Raw genomic sequence first — 26393 nt, 5'->3', positions numbered from 1 at the left:
CTAGAGAACCAATACAGTGGAAACCCCCTAAAAGTGACCCCATTTGGGAAACTACACCCCCCACAGAACATATTAAAGGGTAGAGTGAGCATTTTGACCCTACAGCTGTTTCACAGATTTTATTAACATTGGGCCATGAAAATGAAAAATTACTTTTTTTCCAACAAACTGTCAATTTAGCCCCAAATTTTTAATTTTCACAAGAGGATAAAGGAGAAAAAGCTCCCTAAAGTTCGTTACACAAATTCTGCTGAACACAGAAATGCCCCATATGTGGTCATAATCTGCTGTATGGGAACATGGCGGGGCTCAGAATGGAAAGAGGGCTATTTGGCTTTTGGAGGGCAGATTTTGCTGGAATATTTTTCAGGTCCCATGTCGCATTTGCAGAGCCCCTAAAGTACCAATACAGTGGAAACCCCCTATAAGTGACCCCATTTTGGAAACTACACCCCTCATAGAATTTGTCTAGGGGTAGAGTGAGTATTTTGGCCTCACAGGTGTTTCACAGATTTTATTAACATTGGGGCGTGAAAATGAAAAATTACTTTTTTTCCCAATAAATCGTCCATTTAGCGCCATAGTTTTAATTTTGCAAATAGTTTAAGAATTAAAAGCCCCCCACAGTTTGTTACACAATTTCTTCTGAACACGGCAATACCCCATATGTGGCCAAAATCTGCTGTATGGGTACATGCTGGGGCTCAGAATGGAAAGAGCGCTATTTGGATTTTGGAGGGCAGATGTTGCTGGAATAGTTTTCAGGTGCCATGTCGCATTTGCAGAGCCCCTAAAGTATCAATACAATGGAAACCCCTCAAAAGTGACCCCATTTTAGAAACTACACCTGTCAAGGAATGTATCAAGGGGTATTATCATTTTGAGCCTAAAATGCTTCCCAAAAATTAATGTACAAAATGAAAATTGAAATTTTTAAAAATATGCCATTTCGGTGCCCAATACGTTGCACCCACTTTGTGTTGTCAGAGACCTGCACTCCTAAAACTATTAAGTGGGCCATCCCGGGGGTCAAAAAATTATATATGTGGGTGTAAACTGCTGCTTGGGCACACAGCAGGGCTCAGAAGGGAAGGACCACTGTGCGTTTTAGCTTTTGGGGTACAGATTTAGAGGGACCCTCTGGGCGCCATGATGTTTTTGCAGAGCCCTGGAGGTTCCAGTAAACTGGAATTCACCAAGAAGTGACCCCATTTTGTAGGGGCAATTTTAGGGTCTCTGCAAATGTGACATGGTGTCCAAAAATGAAGAATCTAAATCTGCACTCCAAAAGCACATATTGCTCCTTCACATCTGCACCCTGCTGGGTACCCAAATAGCAGTGTATGCCCACATGTATGACACTGGTGTACCCCGGATAACGTACTTAATGCCATATGTGGGTAGAAATGGCTGTTTGGGCACAACCGGGGACAGAAGGGAAGGAGCGCTATTTTGGTTTTTGGAGCACAGTTTGGTTTTTTTTGCCACTTTTGCAAAGCCCCTGAATTGCCAATAAAGTGGAATCCGCAGACATGTCACCCTATTTTGGACACTACCCCACTGATGGGATTTATCAAGTGGTGTAGCGAGAATTTTTAACCCTTGAGTGTTGCATTTATTTAGTTTCCAGAAATGAAATCGCAACTGATAGAGAAGTTAAAAATGAAAATTTTACAGATTTGCCATTTCAGTGTGCAACATGTTGTGCCCGACTTATGTCAGCAGAGACACTCCAAAAACTGTTAAACGGGTATCCCAGGCACAACAGCTTTTAGAGCGTTCATCTCTGATACAAGTCGGGCACAATATATTAGGCACTGAAAGGACGTATTCCTGGAAAAATGGTCATTTTCACCTCTCACAATCCACTACAGTTATAGTTATATATATATAAAGTTATAGCAACACTTGGGGGTTAAAAATGCTGTCTGTACCCCTGGATAAATCCTTCAGGGGTGTAGTTTCCAAAATAAGGTAATTTATCAGGGGATTCCAAATTACTGGCGTTTCAGCTCTACAAAAGTGTCATGGCATCCAAAAACCAAACCGTCTGTGCTCCAAAAACCAAATGACCCTTCTTCCCTTCTGTGTCCGGCTGTGCCCTAGTATCAGTTTATACCCACATATGACATTATGTCCGTTATCCGGGGGTACACCAGTGTCATACATGTGTCATACATGTGTCATAAACTGCAGTTTGGACGTACAGCAGGGTGCAGAAGGGAAGGAGCGCTATGCGGCTTTTGGAGTACAGATTCAGATGTTTGGTATCTGGACGCCATGTCATGTTTGTAGAGCCTGTAAGGTACCAGAAAAGTGGATTCCATGGGGTACCAGGAGTGACCCCATTTTGAAAACTGCACCCCTCAAAGAATTTATCAGGGGGTGTAGTGAGTATTAGTATCCCGGACGTGACTGCACAGCGGATGGCGAAGAGGGAATGTATAAGCTGTGCGGAGGACATTGCAAACACCAAATTCCCTACTATGTCCCCGTAGCTCCTATGATTGGGGGAGTCACTCTGGGGGTCACTTTAGGGGTCACTTCTGGTGTCTGTTTCCTCATAAGCTGTAAATCTGGGGTGTCCCCTGATATCCGCTCACACAGCTTATATATTCCCTACATGACGCACCCAGTTGTGTTCTAATAATTTGGCGATTTTTGAGGGTTTTTGTCTTCACATTGTGAGATGCTATATTTTCTTTATGTTTCTGGTGACGCGGCCATATAAGGGCTTATTCTTTGCGGGATGAGATGCATTTCGTAATGACACCATTTTTGGGTGTCTACATCTTATTGAATACATTTTATTAACCCTTTTTTTGCTGGATTTAAAAAAAAAAATCAATCCTGGCATTGAGTTTTACTTTTTTCATTTTGCGCCATGCAGCGTACAGTATAAGTAACATGTTCCCTTTATTCTGCGGGTCGGTACGGTTACGGCGATACCTCATTTATAGTATTTTTTTATGTGTTACTAGTTCTGCAGAGGAAAAACACATTTGGGGACATAAATCAATGTTTTTTGCATCGCATCTTCTAAGAGGCGTAACATTTTTATTTTTCGTTTGACAGAGTTGGTTGAGGGCTTATTTTTTGCGGGACAACCTGCGCTTTTTATTGGTACTGTTGTCGGATGCATATGACTTTTTGATCACTTTTTATAGCATATTTTGTATGGTGAGATGGCGAAAAATCATTACTTCCGGCGAGTTTTTTCCGTTTTTTTTTTCCGGCGTTCGCCGTGTACATTAAATATTATTTCAGTTTTATTGTACAGATTGTTATGGACGCGACAATACCAAATATGCATTGTTTTTATTACTTTTTAGTTCTTTTTTTATATAATTCATTTTCTATTGAGAAAAAGGGATTTTTGGGCTTTATAACTTTATTAATTTTTTTCATACACTTCATTTTATTTTTTTTACATTTTTTTTTACTTTTTCATGTGTCCATTTAGGACACTTCAATCAGCAATACTTTGCTAATATAGAATGCCATGTGAGACACAGCCTGCAGGTGTCCCACATGGCATTCCATAGCAGGATGTCAGGCTGTGTAGACGCACAGCCTGACATCAGAAGGTCCTGGCAGGATCACCAGGTATGGGGGGGCTTCGGGCAGTCTGGGGTCACTGGCCAGACCCCAGACTACCTTTTACTGCTATCGGCACCCTCCGATCTCGCCGCGGGGGGTGCCGATCAACTTCAATTGTCGGCGGATGCCTTTCGATCGCGCCGTGATGTTTCACGGCGCGATCAAAAGGGTTAAAACGTCCAGTCGGACTCAGTTCCGACTGGACGTTATTGAGGAAGGGGTTAGGTGTTAGTAACACCTAACCCCCGTCCTCCCCGCACCCCTCCCCCCGCGAAATAGGTACCTAAAGACAGGACGTATTTTTACAATAGTCCGGTCTTTAGGTACCTGGACCGCAGGCCGTAAATTTACGTACGGCGGTCCTTAACCGGTTAATAACAGAGCAGGGAATGTGATTTTTTTATATGCTGCAGCACATCAACATCACATTCCCGACTTATTTTTAACTAGTGATTTCTTCATTTCTGTTACAAACTAAAATAAAAAATAACAATCATTGCTCTCTAGTTATTCTTGTTTAAGTCGTCTTTAAGGCACAGCACTGGGTCAAGACCACTAATTGTAATGAGAATAGTTAGTCGAATGGGTATTTTCACATCACTAGAAATGGAATGGGCTGCTAAAATTTAATGAGAAAATTATATATATTATTATATTATATATTATTTATATATGCATAAATGTAACAAAGCATTAAAAGTTTTTCAATCTATAATTAAATGAATCTGTATTTTTATGGGAATGTCTATAAATAAAAGTGCATAGAAATTGTCTTTATGTAAATTAGAAATTTCTTGTGTTTTTAATTCATTTCTTTTGAGTACATTTGTGCTTTACACCCTCAACGGTACCAGTAATGATATACCTATTGATTTCTGTCTAGACAGTTTATCCCATAAATCTTCATTATAAATATGCCTCTAGGAACAGGTTTTCACTTCGACAAAAAATAGTGGTCATGCATTCAAGAACAGAGATGTTTGCAGACATACAGTCCTATGAAAAAGTTTGGGCACCCCTATTAATCTTAATCATTTTTAGTTCTAAATATTTTGGTGTTTGCAGCAGCCATTTCAGTTTGATATATCTAATAACTGATGGACACAGTAATATTTCAGGATTGAAATGAGGTTTATTGTACTAACAGAAAATGTGCGATATGCATTAAACCAAAATTTGTCCGGTGCAAAAGTATGGGCACCTCAACAGAAAAGTGACATTAATATTTAGTAGATCCTCCTTTTGCAAAGATAACAGCCTCTAGTGGCTTCCTGTAGCTTTTCATCAGTTCCTGGATCCTGGATGAAGGTATTTTGGACCATTCCTCTTTACAAAACAATTCAAGGTCAATTAAGTTTGATGGTCGCCGAGCATGGACAACCCGCTCTCAAATGATCTGAAAACAAAGATAGTTCAACATAGTTGTTCAGGGGAAGGATACAAAAGGTTGTCTCAGAGATTTAACATGTCAGTTTTCACTGTGAGGAACATAGTAAGGAAATGGAAGACCACAGGGACAGTTCTTGTTAAGCCCAGAAGTGGCAGGCCAAGAAAAATACCAGAAAGGCAGAGAAGAAGAATGGTGAGAACAGTCAAGGACAATCCACAGACCACCTCCAAAGAGCTGCAGCATCATCTTGCTGTAGATGGTGTCACTGTGCATCGGTCAACAATACAGCGCACTTTGCACAAGGAGAAGCTGTCAGAGAGAGTGATGAGAAAGAAGCCGTTTCTGCAAGCACGCCACAGAGTCGCCTGAGGTATGCAAAAGCACATTTGGACAAGCCAGCTTCATTTTGGAAGAAGGTCCTGTGGACTGATGAAACAAGGATTGAGTTGTTTGGTCATACAAAAAGGTGTTATGCATGGCGTCCAAAAAAAACAGCATCCCAAGAAAAACACTTGCTACCCACTGTAAAATTTGGTGGAGGTTCCATCATGCTTTGGGGCTGTGTGGCCAATGCCGGCACCGGGAATCTTGTTACAGTTGAGGGTCGCATGGATTCCACTCAGTATCAGCAGATTCTTGAGAATAATGTTCAAGAATCAGTGACGAAGTTGAAGTTACGCCGGGGATGGATATTTCAGCAACACAATGATCCAAAACACTGCTCCAAATCAACTCAGGCATTCATGCAGAGGAACAATTACAATGTTCTGGAATGGCCATCCCAGTCCCCAGACCTGAATATCATTGAACATCTGTGGGATGATTTGAGAGCGAGCTGTCCATGCTCGGCGACCATCAAACTTAACTGAACTTGAATTGTTTTGTAAAGAGGAATGGTCCAAAATCCCTTCATCCAGGATCCAGGAACTGATTAAAAGCTACAGGAAGCGACTAGAGGATGTTATCTCTGCAAAAGGAGGATCTACTAAATATTAATGTCACTTTTCTGTTGAGGTGCCCATACTTTTGCACCGGTCAAATTTTGGTTTAATGCATATTGCACATTTTCTGTTAGTACAAAAAACCTCATTTCAATCCTGAAATATTACTGTGTCCATCAGTTATTAGGTGTATCAAACTGAAATGGCTGTTGCAAACACCAAAATATTTAGAACTAAAAATGATTAAGATTAATAGGGGTGCCCAAACTTTTTCATAGGACTGTATTGTTAAGATGGCGACTTTTTGGCAGTCAACAAAAATATAACATTCAAAAGGAATACCAGTAACTTAGTGTTAAAACCATTAAACACAAAGACAGTCATGAAATGTAACAAGTATAAATTATTTAAATTATTAATCTATTCTTATTTTCTGTGTGGAATTACACAGTTATCAGTGTTGCAGCACTGGAATCCTGGGTTCGAATCCTGTCAAGGACAACATCTGCATGGGGTTTGTATGTTCTCCCCGTGTTCATGTGGGTTTCCTCCTACACTACAAAGAGATAATTATAGGAAACGTAAATTATGTGCCCTATATGGGACCATGACCACAATGTCTGTAAAGAGCTGTGGAAAATGATGGCACTATACAAATGAGCTAAATAAATAAATGTATTCATACATTTCTAGCAGGAATAACAGAGGAAGGGTACTGCTCAATGCTTTAAGAAAAGATGGTCTAAAGTCCTTATTTCATTTGGAATACACAAATGTATTAAAACAGACATATCACAGGAACTGATTCCCTTTCTGGAATTAATATCAATGCACGTAAAATAAAAAAAAGTAGAAACAACTGTAAATATTCTTTATTAAAAATAACTTATTCCTTTCTATCTACAGTTTCTATGCAGTCCTATGTGTTTCCATTATTGTACAAATTTTAGCAGAATTGCACCTATACAAGTAATTGTTGCACATTTAAATGCAATGAATAGTCCGCTTTGAGCTTGTCCTAAAATATCACATTGAGGTTCTGGAGGAGAACAATGGATTTTAGGGAATACGGGATTTTTGTTATTATTTGTTTTGTACCATCCTGATTATAAATCCCATTATTGGGCTTTATCATAAAGCTGCTTACGTTCCCAAGTAAATGATATACCCAGTGGCGTAACTACCACCATAGCAGCGGTAGCAGCTGCCACAGGGCCCGGGACATTAGGGGCCCGGTGACAGCTGCTACCGCTGCTATCATTATTCTCGGAGGTCTTTTCGGACCCCCGAGTATAATGATCGGGGCCCCCTGTTGGTAGAATACTTTCCACCAACAGGGGGCCCCAAAGCTGCAGCAGCGGCTGAGACACAGGAGCTGCAGGTCTGGCTCCTGTCAGCGCTTCAGGACGCTCCCCCTTCTCTCCCCCCTCCCTTTCTCTGCTGTCCTCTGCCCACCAATGAGAGGAGGAGGCGGGGCTTATCCCTGCCGTCCTGCACTGGAGGAAGAAAGGAAGAAGGAAAATGAAACTAAAGCTACACAGGTACGTACTGGGGTTACTTATTAATGTCAGGCATATGGGGTGATTACTTGTGTTTTAGTAACTCCATGTGCCTCATATTAATAGCAGTTAACCCCATCATCTCCCTCACATTAACCCCTGTGTGCCTCACCATAAGAGTTACTGATATGTGAGACATATGGGGGTAATAATAATGAAGATACTTTATTATTACCTCCATGTCTCTCACATATCAGTAACTCTTATGGTGAGGCACACAGGGGTTAATGTGAGGGAGATGATGGGGTTAACTGCTATTAATATGAGGCACATGGAGTTACTAAATTGTAATGCACATGACCAGATTTTTTATCCACAATTTGTCCTGGTGTAGCGGTCAGCGGGTGGCGTGACAGTATTTAGTCCTGTAGGGGCCACTAAGGGACATAATACAGTGTGCAGTGGCCACTATTGGGTATAATACTGTGTGCAGGGGCCACTATGGGGTATAATACTGTGTGCAGGGGCCACTATGGGGTATAATACTGTGTGCAGGGGCCACTATGGGACATAATACTGTGTGCAGGGGCCACTATGGGACATAATACTGTGTGCAGGGGCCACTATGGGACATAGTACTGTGTGCAGGGGCCACTATTGGGTATAATACTGTGTGCAGGGGCCACTATGGGACATAGTACTGTGTGCAGGGGCCACTATTGGGTATAATACTGTGTGCAGGGGCCACTATGGGACATAATACTGTGTGCAGGGGCCACTATGGGACATAATACTGTGCGCAGGGGCCACTATTGGGTATAATACTGTGTGCAGGGGCCACTATGGAACATAATAGAGCGCGCAGGAATGCGTAGGAGGGACTCGGTCAAGATCTTCGGTGTCGGGGGGACCCCATGTCAAAAGTTCGGCACGGGGCCCCGCCATTCCTAGTTACGCCACTGGATATACCGTATATACTCGAGTATAAGCCGAATTTTTTAGCCCAGTTTTTGTGCTGAAAAAGCCCCCCTCGGCTTATACTGGAGTCAGCAAAAAAAAAAAAAGATGATTTTTTTTTTTTTTTTTTTTTGGGGGGGGGGGGTGTCTATGACTAGCCACAATATCAATGTATAGAATCTCACATAAAATAGTGCAAAAAAAAAAAAAATTAAGAAAAATAAAATAAAAAAATGAAAGTTCTTAATCCCTCCTTTCCCTACAATACATATAAAAGTAGAACATGACTGTGAAACACATACACATTAGGTATCCCTGTGTCTGAAAGTGCCCGATCTCCTGAATACAGGGTATCTGCAGTGCTCCTGTTCCATCGGGAAGGGGTTAATAGGAGCACTGCAGATACCCTATATTCAGACAGACTGAATTCCAAGTGGGGGAAGAAAAAACAGTCCTCAATCTCAGGGAAGAGGCAGACAGACAACCAAAACATCCCCTCCCCTTTCCCAGCACCCAGCAACTACTGCACCCAAAAACTCCGACCATTTTAATTTTTGAAATTTTCCAGTAGCTGCTGCATTTCCCCCCTAGGCTTATACTCGAGTCAATAAGTTTTCCCAGTTTTTTGTGGTAAAATTAGGGGCCTCGGCTATTATTAGGGTCGGCTTATACTCGAGTATATATGGTACGTGCTTGACCTGCAGAAAAATCATCTCAAATGCTTGTGCGGCTGTGAAATAAGAAACAATGATTGTTATCAGAATGTCAAGGAAATCCTGAAATGAGTAGTAACACCAGGGCTGTGATGAACCACATTGATTCCATATTATCTTGTCTACAGACAACATTCAAACAAATTGGATTTCCAGCCCAGCTAATGAAGTTTTAAGCTTTTGGCACAAAAGTCAATCAAATAAGTTAACGGTGGGAACCAATAAATCTTCCTGGCTTTACAATAACAACAGATAAAAACAATGTTAACTAAAAATTAATGGATCACATTCATTGGTAAAAAGTCAGTCTTAAATTGCGATAAAGCTGAAAATCAGATTGTAAACCCTAAATGCTGCTATTATTATCAATAGTTGTAATTACTATCTCAGCATTATTAATATTGCTGTGACATTAATGTGTTTAGCACAGATAGTGTATGACATAAAGGTGCATGTGAATGATGCCAGCTAATATGATCCATGTTTAATATTAAATATCTTCTTAGTTTCTTTAGATTGGGAAGTATTGGCTTTTCTGATTTATGTTATAATATGCTTGTTAGGGACTTGATACTAATATTTAATCATGGGATTAGTAACCTGAGCTTTTTAAAATAAATTATGTACTGTTTGGGCTCCACAAATACTCTTCGGGCACATCGCTATATATGGATAGCAGAAAGTATTCTTTGGGCATTTTGTAACATCTACTGGATAGCAGTGCCTGTTCTATCTGGGCACTGTATGTACAGTATGCGCTAGAAAACTGTGTTCTGTATGTGGGGAAACGTATTATTTATCTGGGCACTGTATGTATAGTATGCGCTACTTGGCCATGTTCTGTGTGGGGAAATGTATTATGTATCTGGGCACTGTATGCACGGTATGTGCTAGAAAACTGTGTTCTGTGTGGGGAAATGTATTATTTATCTGGGAACTGTATGCACAGTATGCGCTACTTGGCCATGTTCTGTATGTGGAGAAATGTATTATGTATCTGGGCACTGTATGCACGTTATGCGCTACTTGGCCATGTTCTGTATGTGGGGAAACATTATTTATCTGGACACTGTATGTACGGTATGCACTACTTAACTGTGTTCTGTATGTAGGGAAACGTATTATTTATCTGAGCATTGTATGTGCAGTATGCTCTACTTAGCCATGTTTTGTATGTGGGGAATCATGTATTATTTAACTGGGCTCTGTATGTACAGTATGATCTACTTAGCCATGTTGCCATGTTCCGTATGTGGGGAAACATTATTTATCTGGGCACTGTATGCACGGTATGTGCTACTTAGCTACGGTATGTTCTGTGTGGGGAAGCGTTTTTTTTTAATCTGGGCACTGTATGTACGGTATGTGCTAGAAAACTGTGTTCTGTATGTGGGGAAACATGTATTATTTATCTGGACACTGTATGTATGGTATGTACTACTTAGCTGTGTTCTGTATGTGGAGAAATTTATTATTTATCTGGGCACTGTATGCATGGTATGCAGTACTTAGCCATGTTCTGTATGTGGGGATAGATGTATTATTTATCTGGGTATTGTATGTGCAGAATGCTCTATTTAGCTATGTTCTGTATATGGGGAAACATGTATGATTATTATTAAGCCACTGCCTAAACACATCATGGCAATATTTTTCTATTGTTCACATTTCAACATTGCACAGTATTTTTTAGTAAATACTAAAAACCCTAGCACATCAGCAACAAAACATATCTTTAAAACAGGAAACAAGATTTTGCAGCACAAAGGGTACCCATGACTGTAACACATCTGAAAATTGTGGCTTTTCCTTCATGCAGTTATGACAAATATATATTGAATGTATATGACAAAAATATATTGAAATATATTGATCTTTGGACATTATTAGGTAGTAGATAAAAAAGATAAAAACAGGAAGTCTTCAATAGTTGATACCTAGAGATGAGCGAATTTTTCAAAAATTCAATTCATGGTTTTTAGTGATGTCCTACTAGGATTGCTGGTTCAGCACCACACACTTCAATACATGTGCATAGAGGAAGCCAGCCTATGCACCCAGCTAAAACGCGCTCCCGATGCCTTGCAAAGGGGTTAAAGGGCTGTAACATCACAGGGCTGGCTGGTTGCTGATTGGCTGCATGCATGGCATTATGGGTGATCTTGCATTCCCAGAGTTCCTTGCCTCATGTCCTAAAATGTGCAGTAGCCATTTTAGAAATAATGCAATTTGTTACCACAAAGCATAAGTAAATCTGGATTTGTTGCAAATCACATATTTCCTAAAATTCAGATCCAATTCCACTTTGTCAATTTCGATTCGCTCATCTCTATTGATACCTTTTAATAGCTGACTGAAAAAAATTATATTTTGGGATTACTGAAGTTTCTTCTAGGGATGAGCAAATCGATTCAGATCAAACTGAATTCAACAAGAATTTTCGAAAATGATTGTCGCCCACCAAACACTATTGTACTCTTCGGAACCCAGAGTATAATGAAAGGAAGCCCTGGGTAGGTGAGAAACATAACTCAGGGGCGGAGAGAGGAATGAAAATAGCACTTATTATTAGAGATGAGCGAAAGGTAAAATGTTCGAGGTTTCGCGTACCCCTCAATATTCGACTACTTGAATCGAATATCGAACCCTATTATAGTCTATGGGTGGGGAATGCTCATTTCAGGGGTAGGCAACGTTCGATCAAATTATACTTACCAAGTCCACGAGTGATGATCGGGCTGGATCCTCCGTGCAGTCTTCTCCATGCAGCTTCCCCGCGGAGTCTTCCAGCTCTTCATTCACTCTGCCAGGCATCGGGCCTGGGCAGAACCGACTGCGCATGCCTGGACTACAAGCGGACATGCGCAGTCAGCTCTGCCCAGGCCCGATGCCTGGCAGAGTGAATGAAGAGCTGGAAGACGCCGTGAGGAAGCTGCACGGAGAAGACTTCTAAAGGTAGGAGAAGAACCAGCGTTGATTGGCCGACTGTATAGCATTTGGCCAATCAATGCTGGTTCTGCATCGAACTTTTACATTTGATCAGCGAGTGGTACTTGATCGAGTACGAGTATTTCGAATACCATAGTATTCGATCGAATACCTACTCAATCGAGTACTACTCGCTCATCTCTACTTATTATATTCGAGGTTCTGAAGAGACCCTCGAGTGTAACAATAGCACTTTCAGTTCATGCCAAATAAGTTCAGTCTAAAACAAACTTAAAGGCAGAACTTCATAAATATTTATTGAAACAAATCTCTTGAAGTTCACCCATCTCTAGTCTATTCATCAGGCATAGTATAACACAATATATGTAGAATCCTATATTTATACACAAGGACATTTCCACTTCTTTGCATATTTTTTGTAGACTTCTTAGCAGGGTATGCATGGTCTAATAAACCTCTGTAAACTGTAAAATGATGTCTCCTTAATGAGACATAGTATCTTATTTTTTAGCCAGCAATATGCAGGTAAAAACACCAACATAAAGTAATCCACATGTTGTTAATATTAAATTATTATGATTTACCAAATCTAATTATTTTCCACATGTGTAGTGTGAGGTTATGATCTCCTGTAAAGAAATGTGAACTCCCTGTAAAGCATAATGGTTCTACATTTATAACTTGCTATCCATTAGTCATTTTGTGACATTTGTTCCATACCTTGCAAACAAGGATTAGCAGGTTCAAAAGGCTGTGAGGGATTGTCAACAGGGATTAAAAGGCAATATTCATCAGCCATGTCCGCCACCTTGTCTGCATTGTTGTACTCCACATGCTCCTCAATATACTCCTCTAAGTTTTCTTCTAAAGCATATTCCTCTGCATTCTGTTCAGTTTCATTGACTGGGTACACGTCTGTTCCATCGGCTTTGTCACATACACCTTGTGAAGTCTGCTGTTGGGCTGGTTTAACATTATGGGAATAAAATGATTTTTTTTTTAAATGAAAGCAAACAAGACAATCTTACAAGTATATTTCATTTAGTTATGGCTTGCAACACTACAAAGCTGTATACAAAAAAAAATCTAAAAACCCATCTTTAGTAGCTGTAAGTATATTTCATAGACCGCAAAAAAAAAAATTGCAACATATTTTTGTAAAATAGAGTTTAAGGTAGTAAGGCAAATGTATCAGTGTATTTAGAGTAGTAGTCTGGTGTAAATACATTGAAAAATATGTCTGTCATCCAGAACAAAATATTTCTCAATCACCTGTGACACTTAATCTGACGTTTGTCATTAACAATGTATCACAAAGAATAGAAAGATCTTACAGATGCACCAAGAGGGACTCATCTACAGGTTACGTTTTTAGCCTGCGCCAGATTCCTCATGCACCGTGCTAATGGATATGGCACATGCTATATGGAAAAGAGATAACTGGTGATATAGCTGCTGCATATACAGGGCAGACTTGAAGAATACCCTATAATGTTCTTATATAATACCATATTTTAAAGGTCTAGATCTACCCACTAAATACATATTTTGCTGTATTAAAGAAAGTGGGGCTGAATTTAACTACAATTTGATACACAACATATACAAAAATATTTTTGAGCCTTACAAACACCGCTTGTGGCAGTGAATGGTTTTGGAACACCTCTGGTTGGTTTTGCAGGCTATTCCCGCCTTAGGAAACACAATTTTCATGTTCTTTATGTACACAAAAATGAAACATTAATCAACTCTGCAATGGGTGTAAATTACTGTAAACATTTCCTATTTTTTTGTTTCTTCATCTCACATGTAGATTAGACATACTTAAAAGTTGTTCAAAAAAAAAAATTGGAAAAAAATTAGAAAAAGAATTATATTGATGAGTCTTCAGTAGTTGATACCTTTTTTAATGACTAACTACAAATTATGACATATTGCGAGCTTTTGGGACTACTAAAAAGATGGACCAGATTGCAGGACATGTTTGGTGGCAGTGGTGGTACTGGTAGCTATTTAGGAGAAGCATCAGCAGCAGGACTGTAATGGATCACTGCCTGATTCATATTGATAAAAGTAAGTTTTTCCATGCTAACTTAAGGTAGAGTTCCACCGAGTTTGAACGTGTGAGATAAGGTGGTGCAAAGGCAAATCAGTTTGTTGCTGCAAATTAAGCAGGTTTTTTTGTGACTTAAAATGGGTGAAATGCACATGAGATTTTTCCGGCTGTGAGGAGAACCTCTGTTAAGCCACTATACAGGTTAAAAAAATCAGCAAACAACCAGATTAAGGATGTGCGCCATACATGGACAATGTGTTGCTCATCCTAACTTCAGCACAACAACAATATTGGTGCAGTTCTCGCTGGCAATATTGCCCAGTTGTAGTTTGCAAGGAGGCAGCAAGGAGGTATGATTACTGGTAGCAGGATACTGGACCTGCACAATATGGGTCTAACTAGCACCCGGCCTTGCTGCATTTCTGGATTGTGGCCACTGCTGCTCAAAACTGCTCGCTGGGCAATAAAAGCCAAGTATAGTCCTTGTCCATAATTGCTGATCCACGTGTCAACAGTGGCGTTAACTTTCCCAAGAATGTGAAAATGAATTCCCACATGGGAGATGCCCAGGGTGGAAATGGCCGGGGCCCCAGACCATCATGATAGTGGCCGGGGAAAGCCTGACTACAAAATAGATATGATATTGCCGTAATCGTAATGACCTGCTGGACAAAGCTGCCATGTCATTTTAATGCAGAGTGAATGCCATAAAAAAAAAAAAAGCAAAAAACTATGACAGGCCTGTATGTTGTTTAACATGGACCAACAAAAACTTTAATAAAATATTTACCCCAAAATAGTGGAAAACAAAAGCACAACTTGTCATGAAAAGAATTAGAGAAACAGAAAAATAAAAAAGGTATGAAATTTGGAAGACGGAGAAGGAAAATATGAAAAAAGCCACTAACATACAAACTACCACGCGTCCTTAAGGGGTTACAGAGTAGCAGAAGAAGGGTGTACACAAGTAATTCTGTGTTTGTGTAGGGAGTTGGCTTGTGTGTTCTTAGTGTTTGTATGTTTGTCTGTATGTGTTACTATTGGCACCTGCTACATTTGTATATGAGCATACACTTGGCCAAGGATGTTTGAGTTTAATTTGTAATAAAATTCCACAATCCCAAAGGAAATGTGGCTTCTAAAGATGTTAAAAGAAACAAATGTAAGATACTTCTTAAGATAATATTATCAGAAAGGGTGTGTTCCATGCAAAAAAAATGACATTTTGTATATTTAGAAAACCTGACAGTTATTCATTTTTTAAAATCTTGTCATTCTTTAGGGTCAGTTCACACGTGAAAACCGCCTAGCTTATTTGTGCGAGGTAAAAAACCTCGAGGAGTTTTTTTGACGCTATTTTTTGCATTCCACGCGGTTTTTGACGAGGTTTTTGACGCGGTTTTCGCTAGCGGTTTTCGCTAGGGTTTTTTTTTCCTATATGTGCTATAGAAACTGCAGGCGAAAACCGCGCGGTTTTTTGCAAAAAACCGCGCGGTTTTGTGTGCAAAAAACCGCGCGGTTTTTTACCGCGCGGTTTTCGCCTCCCATTCACTTCTATGCAATTCTTCAGGCGTTTTCCGCCTGAAGAAAGGTCATGTCGCTTCTTCAGGCGGAAAACGCTAGGAGGAAAAAAAAAGCTAGTGGTCTACATAGACCACCATGTTAAAGGAGAGGTTTTTGAAGCGAATTCCGCTGTCAAAAACCTCCCCTTTGCCCACGTGTGAACTAGCCCTTAGTGATTAGAGATGAGCGAACACTAAAATGTTCGAGGTTCGAAATTCGAATCGAACAGCCGCTCACTGTTCGTGTGTTCGAACGGGTTTCGAACCCCATTATAGTCTATGGGGAACATATACTCGTTAAGGGGGAAACCCAAATCCGTGTCTGGAGGGTCACCAAGTCCACTATGACACCACAGGAAATGATGCCAACACCTCTGGAATGACACTGGGACAGCAGGGGAAGCATGTCTGGGGGCATCTAACACACCAAAGACCCTCTATTACCCCAACATCACAGCCTAACAACTACACACTTTACACACTCAATACCACCTCTCTGACAGTAGGAAAACACCTTGAAACATGTGTATTTGGCACTTGCAGTGAGGAGAGCTTGTCACCAGCAGTGAATTTGGCCCTTGTAGTAAGTTGAGGTTGGCACCAACATTTGTTTTGAAAATCAGGGTGGATTGAGCCTCTAACCAGCAGAGTTTGGGCAAATTCATGGTGGAGGGAGCCTCTAAACACCCCAGTTTGGACCAATTCATGGTGGAGGGAGCCTCTAAAAACCCCAGTTTGGACCAATTCATGGTGGAGGGAGCCTCTAAAAACCCCAGTTTGGACCAATTCATGGTGGAGGGAGCCTCTAAAAACCCCAGTTTGGACCAATTCATGGTGGAGGGAGCCTCTAAAAACCCCAGTTTGGACCAATTCATGGTGGAGGGAGCCTCTAAAAAACCCAGTTTGGACCAATTCATGGTGGAGGGAGCCTCTAACCAGCCCAGTTTGGACCAATTCATGGTGGAGGGAGCCTCTAAAAACCCCAGTTTGGACCAATTCATGGTGGAGGGAGCCTCTAAACAGCCCAGTTTGGACCAATTCATGGTGGAGGGAGCCTCTAAAAACCCCAATTTGGACCAATTCATGGTGGAGGGAGCCTCTAACCAGCCCAGTTTGGACCAATTCATGGTGGAGGGAACCTCTAACCAGCCCAGTTTGGGCAAATTCATGGTGGAGGGAGCCTCTAAACAGCCCAGTTTGGGCAAATTCATGGTGGAGGGAGCCTCTAAAAACCCCAGTTTGGACCAATTCATGGTGGAGGGAGCCTCTAAACAGCCCAGTTTGGACCAATTCATGGTGGAGGGAGCCTCTAAAAACCCCAATTTGGACCAATTCATGGTGGAGGGAGCCTCTAACCAGCCCAGTTTGGACCAATTCATGGTGGAGGGAACCTCTAACCAGCCCAGTTTGGGCAAATTCATGGTGGAGGGAGCCTCTAAACAGCCCAGTTTGGGCAAATTCATGGTGGAGGGAGCCTCTAAAAACCCCAGTTTGGACCAATTCATGGTGGAGGGAGCCTCTAAAAACCCCAGTTTGGACCAATTCATGGTGGAGGGAGCCTCTAAAAAACCCAGTTTGGACCAATTCATGGTGGAGGGAGCCTCTAAACAGCCCAGTTTGGGCAAATTCATGGTGGAGGGAGCCTCTAAAAACCCCAGTTTGGACCAATTCATGGTGGAGGGAGCCTCTAAAAACCCCAGTTTGGACCAATTCATGGTGGAGGGAGCCTCTAAAAACCCCAGTTTGGACCAATTCATGGTGGAGGGAGCCTCTAAAAAACCCAGTTTGGACCAATTCATGGTGGAGGGAGCCTCTAACCAGCCCAGTTTGGACCAATTCATGGTGGAGGGAGCCTCTAAACAGCCCAGTTTGGGCAAATTCATGGTGGAGGGAGCCTCTAACCAGCCCAGTTTGGACCAATTCATGGTGGAGGGAGCCTCTAAACAGCCCAGTTTGGGCAAATTCATGGTGGAGGGAGCCTCTAAAAACCCCAGTTTGGACCAATTCATGGTGGAGGGAGCCTCTAAAAACCCCAGTTTGGACCAATTCATGGTGGAGGGAGCCTCTAAAAACCCCAGTTTGGACCAATTCATGGTGGAGGGAGCCTCTAAAAAACCCAGTTTGGACCAATTCATGGTGGAGGGAGCCTCTAAAAACCCCAATTTAGACCAATTCATGGTGGAGGGAGCCTCTAAACAGCCCAGTTTGGACCAATTCATGGTGGAGGGAGCCTCTAAAAACCCCAATTTGGACCAATTCATGGTGGAGGGAGCCTCTAAACAGCCCAGTTTGGACCAATTCATGGTGGAGGGAGCCTCTAACCAGCCCAGTTTGGGCAAATTCATGGTGGAGGGAGCCTCTAAAAACCCCAATTTGGACCAATTCATGGTGGAGGGAGCCTCTAAACAGCCCAGTTTTGGCAAATTCATGGTGGAGGGAGCCTCTAAAAACCCCAGTTTGGACCAATTCATGGTGGAGGGAGCCTCTAACCAGCCCAGTTTGGGCAAATTCATGGTGGAGGGAGCCTCTAACCAGCAGAGTTGTGGGAAAGCAGGGTGGAGGGAGCCTCTAACCAGCAGAGTTGGTGGAAATCAGGGTGGAGGGAGCCTCTAACCAGCAGAGTTGGGGGAAATCATGTTGGAGGGAGCCTAGTATTAGCAGAATTGTGCAACGCTTATGGTGGATGAGTATGAGGATGCGGAGGAATTGGAGAGGTTGAGTACAGACATGGAGTTTCATGTTGGGGTGCTTTACACAGGTGGGCACAAAAATGAAGGCTCTATCCAGTGGTGGTTCATTTTTATCAAAGTGAGCCGGTCGGCACTCTCAGCTGACAGACGGGTGCGCTTGTCAGTGATGATGCCACCGGCTGCACTGAACACCCTCTCAGATAGGACGCTGGCGGCAGGACAGGACAGCACCTCCAAGGCATATAGGGCAAGTTCAAGCCACAGGTCCAACTTCGACACCCAATACGTGTAGGGCGCAGAGGGGTCGGAGAGGACAGGGCTGTGGTCGGAAAGGTATTCCCGCAACATGCGCCTATACTTCTCACGCCTGGTGACACTAGGACCCTCTGTGGCGGCACTTTGGCGAGGGGGTGCCATCAAGGTGTCCCAGACCTTAGACAGTGTGCCCCTCGTTTGTGTGGACCGGTGAGAACTTGGTTGCCTACTGGAGGAACTGTCCTCCCTGCCGCCAACGTCACATGCTGGAAACATCTCCATCATATTCTGCACCAATTGCCTGTGGCAAGCATTGATGCGATTGGCCCTCCCCTCTACCGGAATAAAAGACGAGATGTTGTTTTTATACCGGGGGTCAAGGATAGCAAAGATCCAGTACTGGTTGTCCTCCATGATTTTGACAATACGCTTGTCGGTTGTAAAGCACCCCAACATGAACTCAGCCATGTCTGCCACAGTGTTAGTTGGCATGACTCCTCTGGCCCCACCGGAAAGTTCAATCTCCATTTCCTCCTCATCCTCCATGTCTACCCATCCGCGCTGCAACAATGGGACGATTCGAAGTTGCCCGGAAGCCTCCTGTATCACCATCACATCATCGGACAACTCTTCTTCCTCCTCCTCCTCCTCCTCCTCCTCCTCCATTAAACGCGATGAAGCGGACAGATGTGTGGACCTACTCTCCAGCTGTGACGGATCGGATGCTATCCCTGACTCCTCTGTGTGATCTGAGTTATCCCTGATGTCAATCAGGGATTCTCTCAGAACACACAAGAGCGGGATTGTAAGGCTCACCATCGCATCCTCAGAGCTCACCCTCCTTGTGGACTCCTCAAACACCCGTAGGATGTCACAAAGGTCTCTCATCCATGGCCACTCATGGATGAGAAACTGAGGCAGCTGACTTTGTGGCACCCTAGGGTTTTGTAGCTGGTATTCCATCAAAGGTCTCTGCTGCTCAACCACTCTATTCAACATCTGAAACGTTGAGTTCCAGCGTGTGGGGACGTCGCACAAAAGCCGGTGTTGTGGCACATGCAGGCGTTGCTGGAGAGATTTTAAGCTAGCAGCGGCTACTGTCGACTTGCGAAAGTGGGCGCACATGCGCCGCACTTTCACCAGTAGCTCTGGAACATTGGGGTAGCTCTTTAGGAAACGTTGCACCACTAGGTTGAAGACGTGGGCCAGGCATGGAACATGTTGGAGTCCGGCAAGCTCCAGAGCTGCTACCAGGTTCCGGCCGTTATCACAAACGACCATGCCTGGGCCCAGGTGCAGCGGCTCAAACCATATTGCCGTCTCATCGAGGAGGGCATCCCTCACCTCGGAGGCAGTGTGCTGTCTGTCCCCCAAGCTGATCAGCTTCAGCACAGCCTGCTGACGTCTACCAACGCCAGTGCTGCAACGTTTCCAACTCGTAGCTGGGGTCAATCTAACAGCGGAGGAGGAGGCGGTGGCGGAGGAGGAGGCGGTGGCGGAGGAGGAGGCGGTAGAGGAGGAGGAGGAGGGGGGTGTTCTTCTCGTGTCCCTGCCAGGAATGTTAGGCGGGGAGACGAGGTACACCGGGCCAGTTTGGGAAGCAGTCCCAGCCTCAACTACATTCACCCAGTGTGCCGTCAGTGAAATGTAGCGTCCCTGTCCGCATGCACTTGTCCACGCGTCGATGGTCAAGTGGACCTTTGTGCAAAGCGCGGAACTAAGGGCCCGCCTGATGTTGAGTGACACGTGCTGGTGCAAGGCGGGGACGGCACACCGGGAGAAGTAGTGACGGCTAGGGACGGCATAGCGAGGTGCCGCAGTTGCCATCAGGTCCAGGAAGGCGGGAGTTTCAACAAGCCGGAACGCCAACATCTCCTGGGCCAGCAGTTTAGCGATGTTGGCGTTCAAGGCTTGCGCGTGTGGGTGGTTAGCAGTGTATTTCTGCCGCCGCTCCAATGTCTGAGAGATGGTGGGTTGTTGTAAAGAAGCGCCTGATGGTGCCTTTGATGGTGCAGGAGAAGGAGATAAGACAGGAACAGGGGAGGATGAGGGAGAAGTCAACAAAGTGGCGGAGGCAGATGAAGTGGTGTCCTGGCTCGTCCTCTGGAGTGCATCGCCAGCACAGTCAGCAGTGGCAGTGGCAGAGGCAGAGGCAGTGGCAGAGGCAGTGGCGTGAACGGCAGGCGGCCTTTGTCCTGCCGTTGCTGCCTGCCACTGATTCCAGTGCTTGGATTCCAAATGACGGCGCATTGAAGTGGTGGACAGGTTGCTCTTCTCAGAGCCCCTAATCAATTTCGAGAGGCAAATTGTGCAGACAACACTATATCTGTCCTCGGCGCATTCCTTGAAAAAACTCCACACCTTCGAGAAACGTGCCCTCGAGGTGGGAGTTTTTCGGGGCTGGGTACGAACTGGAACATCTTGGGAGATTCCGGGTGTGGCCTGGCTTCGCCTAAGCTGCTGACCTCTGCCTCTGCCTCTAGCTACCCTTTTTGGTGCTGCACTTGCCTCAACATCCACACTACTTTCCCCGCTTGACATCCCCCCTGTCCAGGTCGGGTCAGTGTCCTCATCATCCACCACTTCCTCTTCCAACTCCTGTCTCATCTCCTCCTCCCGCACAATGCGCCGGTCAACTGGATGCCCTGACGGCAACTGCGTCACATCATCGTCGATGAGGGTGGGTTGCTGGTCATCCACCACCAAATCGAACGGAGATGGAGGAGACTCTAGTGTTTGAGCATCTGGACACAGATGCTCCTCTGTTAGGTTCGTGGAATCGTGACGTGGAGAGGCAGGTTGAGGGACAATGAAAGGAGCGGAGAACAGCTCTGGGGAGCAGGGACAGTTGGGGTTATTGTTCTGTGAAGCTTGGGAATTTTGGGAGGAAGGAGGACAAGACTGTTGGGTAATAGGAGGAGAGGAGGCAGAGTCTGACTGGCTGCTGGACAATGTGCTGTAAGCGTTCTCTGACAACCATTGCAAGACCTGTTCCTGGTTCTCGGGCCTACTAAGGTTTGTACCCTGCAGTTTAGTTAATGTGGCAAGCAACCCTGGCACTGTGGAGTGGCGCAATGCTTGCTGCCCCACAGGAGTAGGCACGGGACGCCCTGTGGCTTCACTGCTACCTTGCTCCCCAGAACCATTCCCCCGACCTCGCCCACGGCCTCGTCCACGTCCCTTTCCGGGAGCCTTGCGCATTTTGAATTCCCAGTTAGAAATTGGCACTATATACCAGTAGCAAAAATTGTGGGTGCACGTAACCCCAATATATTCTTTGAATTCCCAGTCAGACAATGGCACTATATACCAGTAGCAAGAAATGAGGGTATTTATAACCCCAATATATTCTTTGAATTACCAGTCAGAAACTGGCACTATATGGCAGTAGCAAGAAATGAGGGTATTTATAACCCCAATATATTCTTTGAATTCCCAGTCAGACAATGGCACTGTATACCAGTAGTAAAAATTGTGGGTGCACGTAACCCCAATATATTCTTTGAATTACCAGTCAGAAACTGGCACTATATGGCAGTAGCAAGAAATGAGGGTATTTGTAACCCCAATATATTCTTTGAATTCCCAGTCAGAAACTGGCACTGTATACCAGTAGTAAAAATTGTGGGTGCACGTAACCCCAATATATTCTTTGAATTCCCAGTCAGACAATGGCACTATATACCAGTAGCAAGAAATGAGGGTATTTATAACCCAATATATTCTTTGAATTCCCAGTCAGAAACTGGCACTATATGGCAGTAGCAAGAAATGAGGGTATTTATAACCCCAATATATTCTTTGAATTCCCAGTCAGACAATGGCACTGTATACCAGTAGTAAAAATTGTGGGTGCACGTAACCCCAATATATTCTTTGAATTACCAGTCAGAAACTGGCACTATATGGCAGTAGCAAGAAATGAGGGTATTTGTAACCCCAATATATTCTTTGAATTACCAGTCAGAAACTGGCACTATATGGCAGTAGCAAGAAATGAGGGTATTTGTAACCCCAATATATTCTTTGAATTCCCAGTCAGAAACTGGCACTGTATACCAGTAGTAAAAATTGTGGGTGCACGTAACCCCAATATATTCTTTGAATTCCCAGTCAGACAATGGCACTATATACCAGTAGCAAGAAATGAGGGTATTTATAACCCCAATATATTTTTTGAATTACCAGTCAGAAACTGGCACTATATGGCAGTAGCAAGAAATGAGGGTATTTGTAACCCCAATATATTCTTTGAATTCCCAGTCAGAAACTGGCACTGTATACCAGTAGTAAAAATTGTGGGTGCACGTAACCCCAATATATTCTTTGAATTCCCAGTCAGACAATGGCACTATATACCAGTAGCAAGAAATGAGGGTATTTATAACCCCAATATATTCTTTGAATTCCCAGTCAGACAATGGCACTGTATACCAGTAGTAAAAATTGTGGGTGCACGTAACCCCAATATATTCTTTGAATTCCCAGTCAGAAACTGGCACTATATGGCAGTAGCAAGAAATGAGGGTATTTATAACCCCAATATATTCTTTGAATTCCCAGTCAGACAATGGCACTGTATACCAGTAGTAAAAATTGTGGGTGCACGTAACCCCAATATATTCTTTGAATTACCAGTCAGAAACTGGCACTATATGGCAGTAGCAAGAAATGAGGGTATTTGTAACCCCAATATATTCTTTGAATTCCCAGTCAGAAACTGGCACTGTATACCAGTAGTAAAAATTGTGGGTGCACGTAACCCCAATATATTCTTTGAATTCCCAGTCAGACAATGGCACTATATACCAGTAGCAAGAAATGAGGGTATTTATAACCCCAATATATTCTTTGAATTACCAGTCAGAAACTGGCACTATATGGCAGTAGCAAGAAATGAGGGTATTTGTAACCCCAATATATTCTTTGAATTCCCAGTCAGAAACTGGCACTGTATACCAGTAGTAAAAATTGTGGGTGCACGTAACCCCAATATATTCTTTGAATTACCAGTCAGAAACTGGCACTATATGGCAGTAGCAAGAAATGAGGGTATTTGTAACCCCAATATATTCTTTGAATTCCCAGTCAGAAACTGGCACTGTATACCAGTAGTAAAAATTGTGGGTGCACGTAACCCCAATATATTCTTTGAATTCCCAGTCAGACAATGGCACTATATACCAGTAGCAAGAAATGAGGGTATTTATAACCCCAATATATTCTTTGAATTCCCAGTCAGACAATGGCACTGTATACCAGTAGTAAAAATTGTGGGTGCACGTAACCCCAATATATTCTTTGAATTCCCAGTCAGAAACTGGCACTATATGGCAGTAGCAAGAAATGAGGGTATTTATAACCCCAATATATTCTTTGAATTCCCAGTCAGACAATGGCACTGTATACCAGTAGTAAAAATTGTGGGTGCACGTAACCCCAATATATTCTTTGAATTACCAGTCAGAAACTGGCACTATATGGCAGTAGCAAGAAATGAGGGTATTTGTAACCCCAATATATTCTTTGAATTCCCAGTCAGAAACTGGCACTGTATACCAGTAGTAAAAATTGTGGGTGCACGTAACCCCAATATATTCTTTGAATTACCAGTCAGAAACTGGCACTATATGGCAGTAGCAAGAAATGAGGGTATTTATAACCCCAATATATTCTTTGAATTCCCAGTCAGAAACTGGCACTGTATACCAGTAGTAAAAATTGTGGGTGCACGTAACCCCAATATATTCTTTGAATTCCCAGTCAGACAATGGCACTATATACCAGTAGCAAGAAATGAGGGTATTTATAACCCCAATATATTCTTTGAATTACCAGTCAGAAACTGGCACTATATGGCAGTAGCAAGAAATGAGGGTATTTGTAACCCCAATATATTCTTTGAATTCCCAGTCAGAAACTGGCACTGTATACCAGTAGTAAAAATTGTGGGTGCACGTAACCCCAATATATTCTTTGAATTCCCAGTCAGACAATGGCACTATATACCAGTAGCAAGAAATGAGGGTATTTATAACCCCAATATATTCTTTGAATTCCCAGTCAGACAATGGCACTGTATACCAGTAGTAAAAATTGTGGGTGCACGTAACCCCAATATATTCTTTGAATTCCCAGTCAGAAACTGGCACTATATGGCAGTAGCAAGAAATGAGGGTATTTATAACCCCAATATATTCTTTGAATTCCCAGTCAGACAATGGCACTGTATACCAGTAGTAAAAATTGTGGGTGCACGTAACCCCAATATATTCTTTGAATTACCAGTCAGAAACTGGCACTATATGGCAGTAGCAAGAAATGAGGGTATTTGTAACCCCAATATATTCTTTGAATTCCCAGTCAGAAACTGGCACTGTATACCAGTAGTAAAAATTGTGGGTGCACATAACCCCAATATATTCTTTGAATTCCCAGTCAGAAACTGGCACTATATGGCAGTAGCAAGAAATGAGGGTATTTATAACCCCAATATATTCTTTGAATTCCCAGTCAGAAACTGGCACTGTATACCAGTAGTAAAAATTGTGGGTGCACGTAACCCCAATATATTCTTTGAATTCCCAGTCAGACAATGGCACTATATACCAGTAGCAAGAAATGAGGGTATTTATAACCCCAATATATTCTTTGAATTTCCAGTCAGACAATGGCACTGTATACCAGTAGTAAAAATTGTGGGTGCACGTAACCCCAATATATTCTTTGAATTCCCAGTCAGAAACTGGCACTATATGGCAGTAGCAAGAAATGAGGGTATTTATAACCCCAATATATTCTTTGAATTCCCAGTCAGACAATGGCACTGTATACCAGTAGTAAAAATTGTGGGTGCACGTAACCCCAATATATTCTTTGAATTACCAGTCAGAAACTGGCACTATATGGCAGTAGCAAGAAATGAGGGTATTTGTAACCCCAATATATTCTTTGAATTCCCAGTCAGAAACTGGCACTGTATACCAGTAGTAAAAATTGTGGGTGCACGTAACCCCAATATATTCTTTGAATTCCCAGTCAGACAATGGCACTATATACCAGTAGCAAGAAATGAGGGTATTTATAACCCCAATATATTCTTTGAATTACCAGTCAGAAACTGGCACTATATGGCAGTAGCAAGAAATGAGGGTATTTATAACCCCAATATATTCTTTGAATTCCCAGTCAGAAACTGGCACTGTATACCAGTAGTAAAAATTGTGGGTGCACGTAACCCCAATATATTCTTTGAATTCCCAGTCAGACAATGGCACTATATGGCAGTAGCAAAAATAGTGGGTGTATATAGCCCCAATTCTATTGCTAGGGGACTTGCAGGGTATTTCTGGGGTGAAGGTGGGGGGGCACACCGTTGGAACGGGTATCGGGGGTATATATCGGGTATACGGGAATACACTGACAGTGTATTCCATTCAGGATCCTGGGAAAGCTGGGTTGCGGCGATTGAGCCCGTCAGTGCCACGTTACACTGACAAGCTTCTCCCTGGAATTTAGCTCTTACAAGAGCTGTTGTGGTTGTCTTCTCCTTCCTATCCTAGCCTGTCCCTGCCTACCCAGAATCTAAGCCCTAGCTAGCTGGACGGAAACCTCCGTCCTCGGTGAATTGCAAGCTCAGAATGACGCGAACCTGGGCGGCGCTGTTCTTTTAAATTAGAGGTCACATGTTTTCGGCAGCCAATGGGTTTTGCCTACTTTTTTCAACGTCACCGGTGTCGTAGTTCCTGTCCCACCTACCCTGCGCTGTTATTGGAGCAAAA

General features: G+C 43.0%; 1 protein-coding gene across 1 annotated transcript in view; it reads right to left on the bottom strand.

Annotated features, from left to right (window-relative positions):
• BANK1 (B cell scaffold protein with ankyrin repeats 1) overlaps positions 1-26393 on the bottom strand; it is a 252190-nt gene that overhangs the window by 37085 nt on the left and 188712 nt on the right. The window contains exon 8 of the mRNA XM_075285589.1: positions 12770-12976. Within this exon, the coding sequence (XP_075141690.1) occupies positions 12770-12976 (207 nt within the window). The remainder of the gene's footprint in view (positions 1-12769; positions 12977-26393) is intronic.

This window comes from Leptodactylus fuscus, chromosome 1, assembly GCF_031893055.1.
Source record: "Leptodactylus fuscus isolate aLepFus1 chromosome 1, aLepFus1.hap2, whole genome shotgun sequence".
NCBI lineage: Eukaryota > Metazoa > Chordata > Amphibia > Anura > Leptodactylidae > Leptodactylus > Leptodactylus fuscus.
Note: the sequence above shows the minus strand (reverse complement) of the source record. Positions and strands in the feature narration are given on the sequence as shown.